This window comes from Sarcophilus harrisii, chromosome 2, assembly GCF_902635505.1.
Source record: "Sarcophilus harrisii chromosome 2, mSarHar1.11, whole genome shotgun sequence".
Classification (NCBI taxonomy): Eukaryota; Metazoa; Chordata; class Mammalia; order Dasyuromorphia; family Dasyuridae; genus Sarcophilus; species Sarcophilus harrisii.
In genome coordinates this window covers 297191796-297208271 of record NC_045427.1, presented here as the reverse complement: position 1 = coordinate 297208271, position 16476 = coordinate 297191796, and the positions used below count along the sequence as shown (strand labels likewise).

General features: G+C 33.7%; 1 protein-coding gene across 1 annotated transcript in view; it reads right to left on the bottom strand.

The window, feature by feature from the left end:
* Nucleotides 1–11686: 11686 nt before the first annotated feature.
* SEL1L (SEL1L adaptor subunit of ERAD E3 ubiquitin ligase) overlaps nt 11687–16476 on the bottom strand; it is a 62038-nt gene continuing 57248 nt past the window's right edge. The window contains exon 21 of the mRNA XM_031952421.1: nt 11687–15912. Coding sequence (XP_031808281.1) covers nt 15706–15912 — 207 coding nt within the window. The 3' untranslated portion in view covers nt 11687–15705. The remainder of the gene's footprint in view (nt 15913–16476) is intronic.

Sequence of the window (16476 nt, the reverse complement as noted above, 5' to 3'; positions counted from 1 at the left end):
TTCAAATAAATTAAATAAATATTAAGTGCCTTGTATGTGTAAAACAGTTTTACTTTTTAAAATCCCCCTTTAAAACTTTTATACATTCTGTAAGCCCCTTTAAAAATTCTATTAGTTTATAGATGCTTTGAGTACTTTCTCTATTTACACCTTGTCAATCCTGCAATTATGCATCCCTTAAGAATTTGTTAATAGAATATCATTATTCCAAAATGTAAAATGTATAATCACTGGCAATTTTTGGAAACAATTACTTGTATGAAAAAGTCATTAGAGGATACAATGGACTATTGTCTTTTTTTTTTTTTAAACAGCAATGGACCATTCATTTGTCAATGAAAAATGCAAGGCTATTTGCATTTCTTTCATGGTAGCCAACAAACCCTAGAAAAATAGAAGATTAGAGTTAGAAAGGACATTTGAAATCAGTTAGTCCAATGCCATTTTACAAATGATAAAGCTGAGGCTAAAGATACTGTGTGATGTAACAAAAATCACATAACTACTTAGATAGGAGCACAATTAAAACTGAGACCTAGTTCTTCTAATCTTTTACTAAAGCATATTCAACTCCTTAAAACTTCCTCATCTCAACTTTCCTGAATTTTTGAGTCTGTATTTAATAGAACACACAATGAGATAGAGATCTAAAAGGTGCTGATTAAATGTATTTTGGGTGTGTGTGTGTGTGTGTGTGTGTGTGTGTGTGTGTGTGTATGTGTGTAATTAGAGATCAAAGAATTTTAATCAATAGCCATAGAGGTACACTTTTGGCCCTCCACAATCTTGTTAGATCTCTTAAAATCTAGTTCATCAAAGATGGATTTTTATTCAATTCAATCTAACAAAAATTTATTAAATAACTTGTACAGGGCTCCATGCTAAGCCACAAGACAACTTAGACATTATTTACTTTAATATATTTTACAGATTAAGAAACTGAGACTCTGAAATTTTAAATGATTTGCCTGAAGACACATACATAACAAATAGCATGCTTGAATTCAAGTCTCCTGACTCTTAGGACTTTGCAGGCAAACCTGCCAACCTTTATCCTTCTTTATAATCTATTTGCATGAAATTAATTTTGGCCTCTTCTGCATTTACATAGTGTTGGATCTTAACCCAAGTATGCTGGCATAGTAGACAGAGTAGTAAAAAGGGCAGTTAGAAGACCTAAATTTGAATTCTACATTCTTATTATCTGTATACTTTGAGTAAGTCACTTAAATTTTATGAGTCTTGAATTTCTCATCTACAAAATAACTATCCTTTTGCAATAGATTTCACAGGGCTGTTATGAGCTGAGACATAACAAAACTGAGTTACTGGGACTTTGCCTTATTTATTTATTAATGTACATATCATCATTATTGTTGTGGTTGTTTTGGAGATGGAGCCTTTCTATCTCTCTGAGCTGAAATTACAACAATCACTCGAAGGTCTGTTCCCAATCCTGATCTTAATGAATCCTGCTGGTTTCTACCTAGACTGGTTCATCCCTTCTAGCGGGCCCCTAATTTTCGGAGCTCAGCATATTAGTTTTGGACTTAGAGCAGAAATCAAATCAGTCTTAGCTTGAAAGAATCTTAGTACTCTTAAACTCCAAGAATTCATTGGTGTTGGGCTCCCTCAATAATGGATTTTTTTTTCGATGAAATAGCATAGTAGTAGGACACAACTCTTTCTATTTTCAAGCCCTAATTATAGCAACACTGCCTCATTCAACAATAGAGCTAATTCCATGTATCCAAAGGCACACTCCTTGGTGTCTTCTGAATGCTACCCCTCCCCTTCCAATATCAGTCAATTCTTCAGCAGCATAGAAGGCTTATGGTGTACCGAGGGAGATCCCCTGAAATGTCACTCAACTGAGCCTCTACTCCCTTCCTGCCTCTTATCCCAGGTGCAGCAACTGCTAGTAATAGCTTTGGTTGGCTTTGCTATATACAAACAGTAAACTGTAGCGTGCTATAAAAATATGAGCTATTTTTAGTATAGTTCTGGGAAGTGAGAGAGGGGTAGAAGAGCCCTGTTATACCCAATCTACCTTTAATTTGCTTCCTGCCTAAAGTAAGACCTTTAGGTCTTTTCTTTTTTAGTTGTCTATGCTGAGGACTTCAAAGAACCTCCCTTTATTCTGTTATGAAGTATATTAATTTCAAAGGTCTCTGAGAGTCTCAGATGATCAACAAAAGATAAAAACCAATTAAAGAAGCCTTGGGCTTTTACAGTGACTGTACCCCTCACCTTTGTGATAATAAGGGTTATTTTCCATTGCTCCAGTGGGGACAATTCAGCTCAAAAAACATATTTCTTCTGGTTCTAAATGTGACCATGGGGAAAAGATCTGTTTTCACCTCTCTGACTAAGCAGTAAAATCCAGTGTGTTATTGGTCACATCCGTTCTACCTTTCTACACTGGATATTAAAATGTCAAGCAGTAATGCTACCAAACTAAGAAGCCTTTTCCAAATAATATGTCAATAACAGAGAGAATAGGAAACATACAAACATGAGTAGATATAGGAGGAAAACTTATACAGATACTTTGCTCTGGGTCATGAGAGGGGAAATAAGCCCAAGTGGATTATTGACATAGATTTTTTTTTTTTCAAAGCCTATTTGTAGGCTTTGTACAGACCTCTAGGGATTTTATTTTATTTTTTTTTAAAGTTTCATTAGTCAGATTTTATTAAGAAAGTATGTTTAGGGTAGGGCTGGGGAAAGATTGGGGAAACCCAATCAGAAAAACATTGGTGTTTTCATATCTTGAAATTAATTTGCTTCAAGGCATCGGAGGGAAAGAAGGTGGGTGGGAGATGTTACCTTGGTTTTTCTTTCACTGACATTTATCATCCCCCATTAAGCCCAGTAGTATGTATGCTTCCAAATAAAAAAATCTTTTTTTTTGGTTGCCTGATTTTTTTTTTAATCTATGCTGAAACTCAGAAAAAAAGAATTTATTTCTATCTCAAGAAACTGTGTTGTAGTGAAAACGTTAGATTTTGAGTGGAGTTTTTGTTCAGTCATGTCCTACTCTTCCTGAGTATTTGGGATTTGCTTGGCAAAGATACTAGAGTGGTTTGCTAGTTCCTTCTTCACTCATTTTACTGATAAAGAAACTGAGGCAGAGTTTAGTAACTTGCCCAGGATGACATAATTAAGTATCTGAGACCAGATTTAAACAAAAAAAGATGAATCTTGCTGGCTCCAGGTCCAATACTTTACTACCCCATCTAGCTGAACAAGGGGACCTGGGTTCAAATTCAAGCTCTGACCCTTACTATAATAGAAAAATGACCTCATCTCCATAATCCCCATTTTCCTCATTTGTAACTTCAGGAGCTGGATGAATTTCTCTTGTGGTGAGTAGACTACTAGCATTGGAGACAGAAAAACCAGAGTTCAAATCTTGTCTCAAATTATGAGATGTGTCTCTTAATTTCTCTCATATTCAGTTTCTTCATCTAGAAATAGTGATAATAGAATTATCTACCTCACAGTATAGTTATGAGTAGCAAGTGAAATAACACATGTAAAGTGCTTTGCATACTTTAAAGCTTATATTAATGCTAGTTATTATTGTTAATAGTTCTAAAATCCTCTGACCTGGACTAATTCATTTAGACAGAGTTATAAAAGGAAGTAAGAAGGAAGGAAACACAAATTGGATTAAGAAAGGTCATAATCATATCATGTCACTGTATTCTGAAATCACAATAACTGAATATTTGGTCTATAATTCAATCACTGCTTTACATGATTTGGTATTTTTCAGAGTTTAAAGTCAGCATAATTGAACATAGGTCTGTGAGTCTAAGATTTAAAAATAATTAACATGGGCCAAAAGGAAATTAGGTTGAACACAAAAAAGAATTTTTGGTAAAAACTCCAAATATATCGATTCTTATAATGAATTTAAAAGTTAGTATGTCTTTCTGAAACCATAATCAAGGCTATGTGAAATCACAGTGGCTTTCACATCAGTGGGAGAAATGATATAGGTAAAAATAGGAATAGAAATTATTGAAAGTCAATGACAAGAAAGGGATTTGTTTGAGAGGGACTGAATTAAAAAAAAAAAAACTTACATTTTTTTTTTTTTGCTTACTCATGCCCTAGAACAATGAACTCCTCCAAAGAATATCCAATGAGAATATCCTCCAAATAATACATCTGTATTAGTATATTATTAAGCATATATTATTTACTGTATATTAGTTTTTCTCACTTATTCATATGCTAGAATAATGAACTCCTTCAAAGAACATATATAGATGTATATGTATATATGTGTGTGTTTGTGTCTTATTAATATTTTTAGTACATATCATTTAGTCTATTTTAGTTTTTTTCATTTACTCATGTACTAGAATAATAAACTCCAATCAACAAATATATGTACACATGTATATGTATACACATATATGGGTATTATTGGATGTTGGTTTATACTTACATATATTTAGTATACATTAATTTTTTCTTGCCTACTCATATCCTAGAATGATGAGCTCCTCCAAAGAATATATATATATATATATGCACACACAGTAACACATATGTACATATAAATTTATACCATTAGTTTTAATACATATGATTTTCCTTGCTTACTCATGCATTAAAATAATGAACTCTTACAAAGGACACACATATATGTGTATGTACTCATGTGGCATGAACTCATACATGCAAAGACACACATGTACACTGCATACATATACCATTTTCTTCTAATAAAACATGTCTAAGAGGGAAGTGAAATTCATGCTTGATGAACTATAAAGCTTAACGTAAGACAATAGGTGTGACTTTGTAGATATCCCTGAAATTTGGTGTGATGGGAGTCGCAATTTAAATATCTCAATAACTTGTTCAAAAGAAACAGAACAATCAGGAAGAATGACAGATGATCCCAAAGTGTTATCTTTAATTTTATAAACAAGAATCAAAGGTAATAGAGAAGAGTTAGTATTTGGAGGCAAAGGAGAATATTTCTATTATGTATCATTCTTGATTAAGTTTTCAAGTTTTCTAAGTGGTGGTCAAAAGTACTGGAAAAATTTCTTAAGCACCAATCTTGACCTTAAGTGAACATTTTACATTGTCCTCCATGGATACCTAGACTCATTTTTAGCTGTAGTTGCATGACAGAGTCTTGAATTATTTTAGTACAGTCAATAGTAAATGAACGCTTATTAAGTAGCTACTATGAGACAGGCACTGTGTTAATTACTGTGGATAAAAAGAAAGACAAAAGAGCTTACTCTAAAGGTTCTCATAGATTAATAGAGGAGACAATAATTAAACATATAAATAAGTCATAGGATAAATTGGAGATAATCAGACAAAGGAAAGGCACCAGAGGGATCAGGAAAGTCTTCTTGTAAATGGTGGGATCTTTACAAAGTCATACTTATTGTTTTATGTTAAGATTTCCAGCTCAGTTATCATAGATTTCAATTCCCTCTTAATCATGTTATATTAGGAGAGGATAATATTTGTACATGCATGCATGCATGCATTTTCTTATACATTATGTGTGCAAATACAGTTACATGTATATGCATATAAATATACAAATGTATACACACATATACACATACACAAATATATATGATGTGTGTGTAACTGACTGACTAGTATGGGGTAAGTTTTCAGAGAAGACATATGGATTGCTTGAGATTTAAAGTTGGGAGAAAACTCCTTGCATCAATCTTTCTGTTGGACTGGGTTTCTGGAAAGTTTAACCTACTTCTTTAGTTAAGGGTTTCTAAATAACAGGTAGAGGTAATCCACTTCCTAACCACATGGGGATAGGTTAAAAATGCAATAAAATTTTCTCAATTGAATTTCCATAATTGAATAAAAGTTTTTCTTAAGACAAATTAGATTGGACATGTAATTGAATAGAAAGGGAACTGATCTAGATTCAGAATTGAATCACAAGATGAAGTCAATGGCTCACTCAATTCCTACACCCTTCTATAATTTTAACTGCATTTAATTTGTTTTGGAAAAAACTTCTAATCAAAATTGTCCATTTTATCTTCTTTGATGCTCTTCATTTCTTGTTTAGATGATTTGTTCTTAAGTGACTTCTTGACAGATCATTTAAGCTACTCAGATTTAAGCTACTTACTGTAGTTGTGGATAAGAATAGTAGGTTATAAAATCAAGCAATGCACAAACATGTATTAATCATCTGAAGTGTGATAGTACTGTGCTGGGTACTGGAGAGCCAGACAAAAAAATGAAAGACTCATTGCTCTCAAGAAGGTTACATTCTAGAAGGAAGACAACATGTACACATATATGAAATACATTGGGAGGGAGCAAGTATGAAAAAAGACTGTACAGAGAAGGAGGTACTTGAGGGAGATAGACAGGGGAACAAACATTTATAATACACACTTATCATATGCCACAATATAATAATACACAAATATTAACTCATTTGATCCTCTACAGGAGTACAATGCCCTTACTCCAGGAAGGCACAAAAGCTAAGGGACTTAGCATCACATAGATAGTAAGTTTCTAAGGCTGACTATAAGGCTAGTGCTTGGTCTATTGTGCCACCTAACTGAGCTGAATTTTGAAAGAAGTAAGAGTCTAAAAAACAAAGGTGAAGAGGGAACCAGTTTGATAATTGATTAAACATATGAGGTGAGTTAAAGGGAAAAGTCAAGTATACTGCTGAGGTTACAAATCTGGGAGACTTGAAGGGTAGTAATAACTTCAACAAAAACAATGAAGTTTGGAGGAGAGATTTTTTGGAAACAATAATGAATCTAGTTTTTGACATTAAATTTGAGTTATTCCTGGAATATCTGACCCTTTTATGAGGAGTTTATAGTATCTTATTGTAAAATTTGGCTATCTGATCATAGGCCATATAATGCAAATCCATACATCTATTTTATGCATTTCTGAGCTTTTTACTTTTTCTGTGTCATTTGCTACTTTCATTTGTCATCTGTATCTTCTGCAAACTCCTACCAAATTCCCATTTAATTTCTTATGCCAACCTGTGAAATATGGAAACTGTGATGGGGAATATCACAACGTGGAAGGAATAATTGTTTTTCATTTAATATTTACTCCATTTCTGACTTTCTAAATCTCTTCTTCAAAAAAGTATTCATGATGAGTTTTAGGGTAAAAGTGAAAGGAGAAGGAAATAGAAAGTGATATCAGAGAATTCAAGAGTTGGAAGAGACCTTAGATGACATCAAATCCCCAGGCACATGTAGAAGGAATGCCAAAGGTGGTCATTTGATTTATGCTTGAAAACCTCTAAGGAGGGGAAACCCATGGGGATACACATAACTTTCCTGAAACATCACATATTAGCAAAGAAATAAGATAATGCCATGATATTGCAAGTTTCATTCTGCTATAGACAGAAGATCCAATAAATTCTTGACTTGCTGACAATTTTATTTCTCTGAAGGCAGAGGGAGTGATGATTTGATTTGCTAATTTGGGATGAATTATGAAACAGAAAAGGAATAAGAATTCATATAGCAGTTATTACATGCTAGGCGATGTGTTAAGCTCTTATATAAATATTTTATCATTTGATCCTCACAACCACTTTTTGAGGCAAATATTATCATTATCTCCATTTTACAGTTGAGGAAACTGAGGCAAGTGAGGAATTAGGTAACTTGTCTATGATCAAAAAACTAGTGAGGATTTGTAGCTGGCTTTGAACTGAGTGCTTCCTGCCTCTAGGCCCAGTCTTCTATGGGATCAACAATTGTACTCTAGTTCTAAGAGACTAGAATAGTCTAAGTCTAAGAGACTAGAATGGTCAAGTGGAAGTAATAGGAATATGGATATTGAAGCCTTTGTTAATTTTGCTTTAACACAATAAGGATGTAGAACAATAATACAATGGCAATCAGGTTCTTTGGACATGGCCCTCTTGTCCCCATATTTAGTCATCCAGATATGGTAAAGGATATATAGACTTATATGAACTTTAGAACTCTATCAAGTCAGAGAAATCATGATAGCATGTGAATTCAATTTTTTATTGAATGATGATCAGGATGCTGCATAGAGAAATGGGTCAAATTACATCCCAGGACCACTGTTTCCTTTTAGGGAAATCTAATCACTATCAATCAAAAGAGGGAAGGATGAGTAGTGAGTCTAAGACATTTTGTGGGGAAATATTGGCTGATGTTAGTCCTATCATGATTTGATGAAATTTTTGGTTCTGATAAAGTTTTATCAAAACAACTTTTTATTTACACATTCAACTATAGCTTTTACCTAGCTGTCCTGGCCATTATCTCCCAAATTCCAATTCTTGTTATAGATGATTATCAGGAAGTGGTCTAATCACTCTCTAAACTTTCTTTCTTAACTCCCTCATCAAAGAGAGAGAGAGAGAGAGAGAGAGAGAGAGAGAGAGAGAGAGAGAGAGAGAGAAATAAGGAAATCTATAAAGAAATGTCAAGTTCTAGTTCCTAAGAATTCCTCTACATGGGAGGTTTAACCTTCAAAAAATTATAGTTATTTTGGGAGATTCTTCCTTGTACTTCCTCATAACTAAGGTGGTGAGTCCAGTATTTTCTCCCTAGGTCTATTAGGCAGCTACATAGTAAGTACAGTGAATAGAATTTTGGACCAGAGTCCACAGTTCAAAATCAGTTTCAGATACCTAATTGTGTTATGGTGGGCACATCATTTTACTATTGTCTGTTTTAGCAGTTCTTATTTACAAAATAGATATAACAATAGGAGCTACCTTTTAGATTGTGAGAATAAGATGAGATAAGATTTGTAAAGTGCTATATAAATAGTATTATTATTTAAAATTACCCTTTTGCCTCTATTGCACCAAATCTGTATTGACTCAGTCCTCAAATCCATAGCAGCCCAACTCCCAATGAGAGAGATGTTATGACCTGAGCTATCTTAAACTACAGATTTTGGCACAGTTGACTAAGACTAAGAAGGATACATTCTGGAAGACTACTATGAGATGTACATGTCCACATTCTTAGACTTGAGAAAGCTTTCTATTGTCTCTACCCCAGCAGATGTTGAACCTTTGGAAGGCACTCTCAGATGGGGGGGTATCAGGTCATGGTCCAGTGAAGGTCTAATCCTTTGAGATAGTAAAGAGCACTATAACTACAGTATAGGAAGGCTAAAGGTCAAAGTAAATACTTATGAAAAATATGTTAGGCCAATAAAAAGGGTCCCTTTACATATGTTTTGGAAAGAAAAATTAAGAAGAGGACAAACCCAATGCTTGGGGGTGAATGATGTTTCTACCTCTGTCAAGGCAAATTAATTTCATGCCAGAAAGGATAAAACAAATGTGGTTAAGAGGGAATATATATATTCCCAATATATATGATGGGGTATGTATTGAGAACATCCAGCAACATTAAATGAGTTTATATTTTCTAGAATGGAATTAATTCACCTAAAAGTTACTGAAAAAGATTGTAGAAAATGTGACTGAACCCATTACTGGTAACTTTAGAATAATCATATCAAATAGGATTTGTGCTAGAAGACCAGAGAAAGACAAAAATGTCTTAGAATTTCTGAGAGAGAAAGGATAGGAGCTTCTGCAAATTATCATCTGATAAGCTTGATGATATGGGAGTGGTTTGCCATTTTCTTCTCCAACTCATTTTACAGATGAAATAAGACAAATTGGGTTTAGTGACTTGCCCAGGGTTATATAACCACTCAGTTTCTGAAGCCAGATTGAACTCGGGAAGATGAATTTTCCTGAATAGAGCCAGCACTCTATCCACTGTACCACGTAGCTGCTCCTTATTCTTGAGGATAAGGAAACACTTTATGTAAAATGCAGTGTTTGAGTTGTCTTGAAGGTGATTTTAAATTCTAGGAGTTAAGAGATGAGGAGGGGATACTTTCTTTTCTCTCCATCCCTCCCCCCAACCCCCCTTCTCGTTTGTCATAAACTCTATTACCAGAAAAGAATCAAAACATGCAATAGGAATGCTTCAGGATAATGAGAAAATAGGAAAGAATTATGGGAAGAAAACTCATTTCTTGAACATCTCTTCTCTTAAGGTGCTCCCCCCAGAATATTATATTATATTTTTAAATACTTATATGTGTACATGTTGTTTTCTCTATAGAATATAAATTCCTTGAGGATAAAGACAATTCACTTTTGTTTTTATGTTCCCAGCACTCAGCGGGGGATATTCTTTATCATCCATTAATTGCCTGATATTCTTAATGGGAAGTTAACAAGCATTTATTAAGCATTTACTATGTGCTAGGAACTGTGCTAAATTGTGCTTTACAATTCATTGATCTTTACAACTCTGAAAGATAGATAAGATTATCACCCCCATTTTACAGTAGAGGTAAACTGAAGGAAACAAATTAAGTGATACCATTGTGTCTAACATTGAATTAAAATTCGGGTCAGGAAGTACTTTCTGCATATGGGATACATAAGTACATAAGCATGGGAAGAGAATCACTTTTGAGGAATTTAAAAGTCTCATCTGACTGGACTATAGTGTTTGTGAATAATGTATAATAAAACTTAGAAAGTTAAATTGGAGTCTGTTTGTGAAAAGCTTGAAATGATAAACCGAAGAATTTGGTTTAATTTAAAGAGAATAAATATAGAGGAGTTTGTATAGGGGTACAACAGTCAGACTAGCACTACAGAAAAAGATCACTTTCTAAGGTTTGTAGAATGGGAAGAGATTTGGGGCAGGGAAAGTAATTATGCAGCTATATCACCACCCCAGATAAAAAATGATTAGAGGGCTGGATTTAGAATCAGAAGACTTGAGTTCAAATTCTGCTTCTATTTTTGGGACAATGTGAGACTTGGGGCTAGTTTCTTTTTAATTTTCCTTGGAATCAGTTTATCAATAAATGAAGGCATTGGACTAGATGACCTTTGAGTTTCTTTCCACTTCTAATTCTATAATCTTATAGTACTTTGTTGGGTCACAGCTAATTATCATATTTGAAATGGATCTTACTTTCATAAAATCAAAATTCAAGTAATGGTGGTTTTAACAAATGAATTGAGTTGCATGAAAATTTAGGGTCACCAAGCAAGCAATGCCCATAAGAACTGGAGCTCCTGTTTTGGGTCCTGTTTGCAGTCAGCAAGGGTGCCATGATGGTTTATTAACACACTTGGATTGTAAGAGTTGCCCCTGTGAGAACCATGCTACCCCTCCCCCACAGCTATACCTTCCCCTGTAAGCTACAAATAGAGTGGGGTGAGGATTAAAGAAGACCACTTTTCTCTTTCTCTTCTACCTTTGCTATTCTATCCTATTAATGAGTGCATTTAGTTTACATATAGTGGAGGATTTCTTTTTTATGATCCAGGTTGAGCAATGAACCAAAATATAACCTAGAGATATGAGTATACATGTATATCTTTGTACATATGCATGTATGCAGCATGTATACTGATCCAGGCCCTTAAGATAACTTAGAAGATTCAGGAAGCTGAAGTTTGGTTGAGAATAGTGAGGGTCAGGAGCCAGAAGTGAATAAGAGTCAAATTGCCTGGAATTTGAATATGCTTTTTTCCCTAGGATCTTCTGAGATTCTAATGTTTCTTCATAAAATATAGACAAAAAACCCCCCAAGAAATTAAAAAAAAAGTTATAGGCCTAAGGTACATTAGAGCATATAGGCTAACCAGAGGTGGAATCTTTATTTCACAAGATTCAAGATATAGTACAAAACGAATCTGTACATCTTTCTATTAACAGGATTTTTTTGTTTACACAATTATATTACACTTCACCAACCTTTATACTGCATTTTAAAAAATACAAAATAAATTTACAAAAAAGCTTACCATGTTGTTTGTTCACAATGCCAATTGATATTTTATGGTCTTTTATAACTTCTGCCTTCCCTATATATAGTTTTATATATATATATAGTGGTTATCTTGATCATACCAAACCTTGTAATTATTTTTGTATGAAATAGGACACAGAGTCAGTTCGTTTGTCTAAATAGGAAAATAATGGTACAAATAAGATTACTTATATACACCTTATCTCTCCTTTAAATATACTAAATCTGAATTGTATCAGTGAAAACACTTTAGAATATGTTCAAAATTTTTTCTTTACCTTGTTTTTAATTTTCTTGAAGATAAAAGGAGAAATTTGTTGAACTTCATTAAATATTACATATTTAAAGACCAGCGAGGGCCTTGAACAATATTGCATTCAGAAAGCTTATACTTCCATTTTAATTGGAAAGTCAAGTGTGATGAAAAATTCACATGAAAAGAGAATCTTTTAAGTTCCATTTCTTTTGCTACTGTTATTTGCTCCATCCTTAAAGTCATAATAATGTGCAATATACATTAAACTTATTTTCAAAAATGGACAATACCAGCTGGTGTGTGTATATGTGTATGTGTATGTGTGTGTGCGTGTTTGTGTATATTGGAAGGAGAAAACATAATTCACAATGCTCTTTTTGGCAGCTAAAGGGACTGTTTTTCTTAAGTACTTTGTTTTGAAATGTAAATCCAAACCTATATACAGGTGAGTTTTTTTTTTTTTCTGAGAATGTAATTACACATGCTACACACACAAACTGCTGTGGTATTCATTTTAAGACTATCTGCATGCAAGTTTCTGAAGTGTTGGTTGGCAGAACAAAGATAGAAAGCAAGAAGGGGGATAAAGAAAAAAATGGGGAAGAGAAAACCTATAATGAATTGTTTTTAGCTTCCTAGAGGTATTAAGAATTCTTTAAATATAGCATCAGAGTATCACTAGGTCTCTGGTGGAAGTTTCCAAAATTTCCCAGTGGTATGAAATCAAACTAGCAGTAAAACAAAAAAAGCCACATAATAACCTTTATACGTAGAAAGGTTATAGATCCTCAAAAACGTTATTGATTCACAATTTGATTTATATGCTAAATAATGAATTTTGAACAAAAGTCATTTGACCTCTCTTCTCTCTACCATTCTATGTTAACCAAAAATAAGACCTATTACAAAAACTGGGAGAAAAAAGAAAAATCCAATACCATCACAGTAAAATAAAACAGATGATATGGATATATTCAAGAATCTGAAAGACAGTTGGCAAACTAAATGCACAATAGTAAATATGCTTAAAGTACTACTGTTGTTCTCTTTTTCAGAAGAAGATACAATACAAAATGGACCAGGAGAACATGAGATTATTAAGGAAAAAATGAAGCCATACTATATCAGTTACCTATAAATTCTATTATTAAAACTCCTGAATCCCTGAGTTAGTTTAATGTCACTGACATTAACTAGCTTCTGCTACTGTCATTTTATTCAAATGGATGCCATTTGATTAGGTTAGCGTTGACTATTATTTTAGGGAAAAAACTAAAACCAAACTTTCTTATCCCAGAGAAAAAAATGGGGCAAAGTCCATTCTCTTCCATAGATTCTTTAAATACAGCAAATGAACTGAATTATCATAATAGATCTGCAGGTACTGACACCAGAGGAAATTTGGAAATGAAGAGACACAGAGAAAGGGACATGGGATACTTTTTATTTTAATCAAGGATATTGGGATATGGCAATTGGGGAATTGATATAAAATAATTTATTAAATGGTAAATAAGGCTGTGATTTGTCCATCTGGCCTTTATGTAATGAATATTCTGCATAACAGAATTGATTCTTACAGAACTACTAGAGAGGAAATGAAGTAAATTCTAAAGGGAAACAAATTTGAAATATAAGAGAGATTTTTTAAAAAAAGGCAAGTTACTAGAACTTATGTTAATTTTAAAGTTTGGGTTTTTAAATAAATTCAATACTGTTCCACTTAAATGAAGTATGGTCTCGACCTGGTCTCACCTTGCCTTATACTGCAGCTACCTTTAGGGGGAACACAGAGAAGAAAGGAGCGGGGAGAATGAAGATGCACACAGTACCACCAACCTCAAATTGATAAATTTAAGAGTGTGCATAAATTTTGCTAGCATTTAAAATCTGAACTTCACAGAGCAACCATTTTAACTTTTGAGAGGAAAGAAATTCCTTGAATTTTCCATCTTAAATTTATTAGCAAGTTACCTGGAAGCTTGCTGATCAAGTTGGTAACAGAGAAGTATAAAACTTCACCTGAAAGTCTTTATGTTCACTAGAGACTGATAAAAAGTATTTCTAAACAAAATCTCAGCCCAAGAAACTAAAGCATGCCACAATGGAAGCAATTAATTCTTTATATATTACCACAGATAATGGATTATGGGAAAAGTGTGTCAAGGTTAGTTTTAAGCAGGGCTGAGGTCTGCTAGGGAAGGAAAAAGGCTGCTCATTAAGTTGAACTACTGAAATGCTCACACCTCCTAATAACAAAAATCTGGTGAAGTTTTAATTCATATTCATTCTTTCATCCTAAGAAAACCATGTTCTCAGTTTGATTTGAGATCTCTGCCAGATTTGAGCTGGAGATAACAAGTGTCCCAATATTCTCTGTGGAAAAATAGTAAAAATGAGATAGCTAAGCAAGTGATTCATCTTTCAACACAACTGACAAACCAGCAGAGGAGAGAATATACCTTTAAAAGTTTATAAGGCTTTGGCTTTCTTCAACTGCAGAGATTAATTCTCTTGTCCATTTGAATTTAATATTGTAATGGTATTCACCATACACTGTTTCCTGGCAAAGATCTTTCACATTTAATGATTCAGAATGTTGATCCAACTACCTTTCTGTGTTTGTGCAAAATAAAATGCAAGTGAAAATAAATTCTGGAAGCAAATGTTTCAACTTTTGTATACCTTGCAAGTGTCTGATATGGTATTCTGATTTCTCACATTTAATCCATCCATTGGCTTCTGTATCACAGCTTTGTGTACCCAAAATAAACAAAATATATTTGGGTGGACAATGGGTAACATCATATAGTAGAGCAAGGAGATGGTTACTATGTTTTCAGATTTCCTTTTCTTTAAGAAAGGAAATCCACATAAAACTTTTGACCATTAATTTTTCATTGATCTTTGGAGGAGAGAAATTATGCACGACTCAAAGTAATTAATGAGATGCTTGTAAAGTATGACTAACACCAGGAATAAGGAAGCTCTTACCCTTCCTTTTAAAATAATGCAAATATGTAGATATGTACATTTGCAATATGGATCAGTAAAATAATTTATTTATCACAGTTCTAGAACACTTTGACGACGTAATTTCTTTTTACTTAAAAGGCAAGTTCTGTTTTCAAACTTTCAAACATATTAAAAGTTGAACTTGCAATTGGGTTTTCCTTTTGTACATTGATCAGTTTCTAGTGTTGGTGCATAAGGCCTTAATATAGTTACTATAAGGACTTTTGCATACTAAGAGAATGACCAACAGAACTTAAGAAAAGACAGCTGGATACAGTAGACATTACTTTGAGTATCTCACATATGTTTCCAGGAAAAACTAAATGAAAGCCAATGAAAAGTATTATTCCATATGGCACTGAAACAAACATTCAACTCAGTGTAGGTAAGAGTTACTTATCCCTGAAAATAAAGGCATCAGATTCTAAGCAGCTTTAAGAATTAAATGCTTCTTTGTGCCTCTTTTGGGAGGTGGCCACTGATCCAAAGTCCTAATCATGATGCAAGTGTTTTCAACAAACAGATCCCATTCCTTCATGGTTGATGATGGTCAAGGCTCCACCAGGAAGCTGTTATTGAGGGGGCTGCTGTTCTCGTCGAGGTTCCTGTTGAGGAGGTGGAGCTGGCCGTGGACCTGGAGGCCTCCGGATTGCTTGATGTTGTCTCTGTCTGTAAGCTATAACTGTTCCCAACAATAATGCGATGATGATCATTAGATAAATGTCCCACTCTGGTCCCAAAAGCTGGTCCATATCAAAGTAGGAGAAGATTTCCCGTATCTTAATGAAAATACAAAATCACGTTACATTCATAGAATGCTATAAGGGAAAGTATTAAAAATGGTAAGATGTCAATAATCTAGAAATCAATATTTTATTAAAATGTTTTGTTTTAGGGTATACTTTGCTACGTCTTGGTAATAATATATTTATTCCCCTTTAGTACAATGTCAGTTTTTGGTAATAAAAATTGGTCAGCTATACTGTTTTTCTGGGGTAACAGAAGTTTTTAAGATTTTGAAAGCTATCACTGGTGATGTCTTTCTTTAGGGTTTAGCAAACAATGCACTTAAAAATAACACTTCCACTTATTCTCAAGTTAACAAAGTGACAGCATAGTATCATGAATGGAGAATCAGATTTAAGTTCAGGAATTCCCAGACTCAAGTCCTGTCTCTGACACACATTGACACACAATTGCTTTAAACAATTCACTAAGATAGTTGCAGAGAAGATGCCATCTGGAATTGGTAGAGGGAATTTCCTCTTTGGAAGTTCCCTAAATCAATGAAATCATAGGTCTAGTCCCTATTCCTATAGATATTTATTAGACAGAGAAGAACC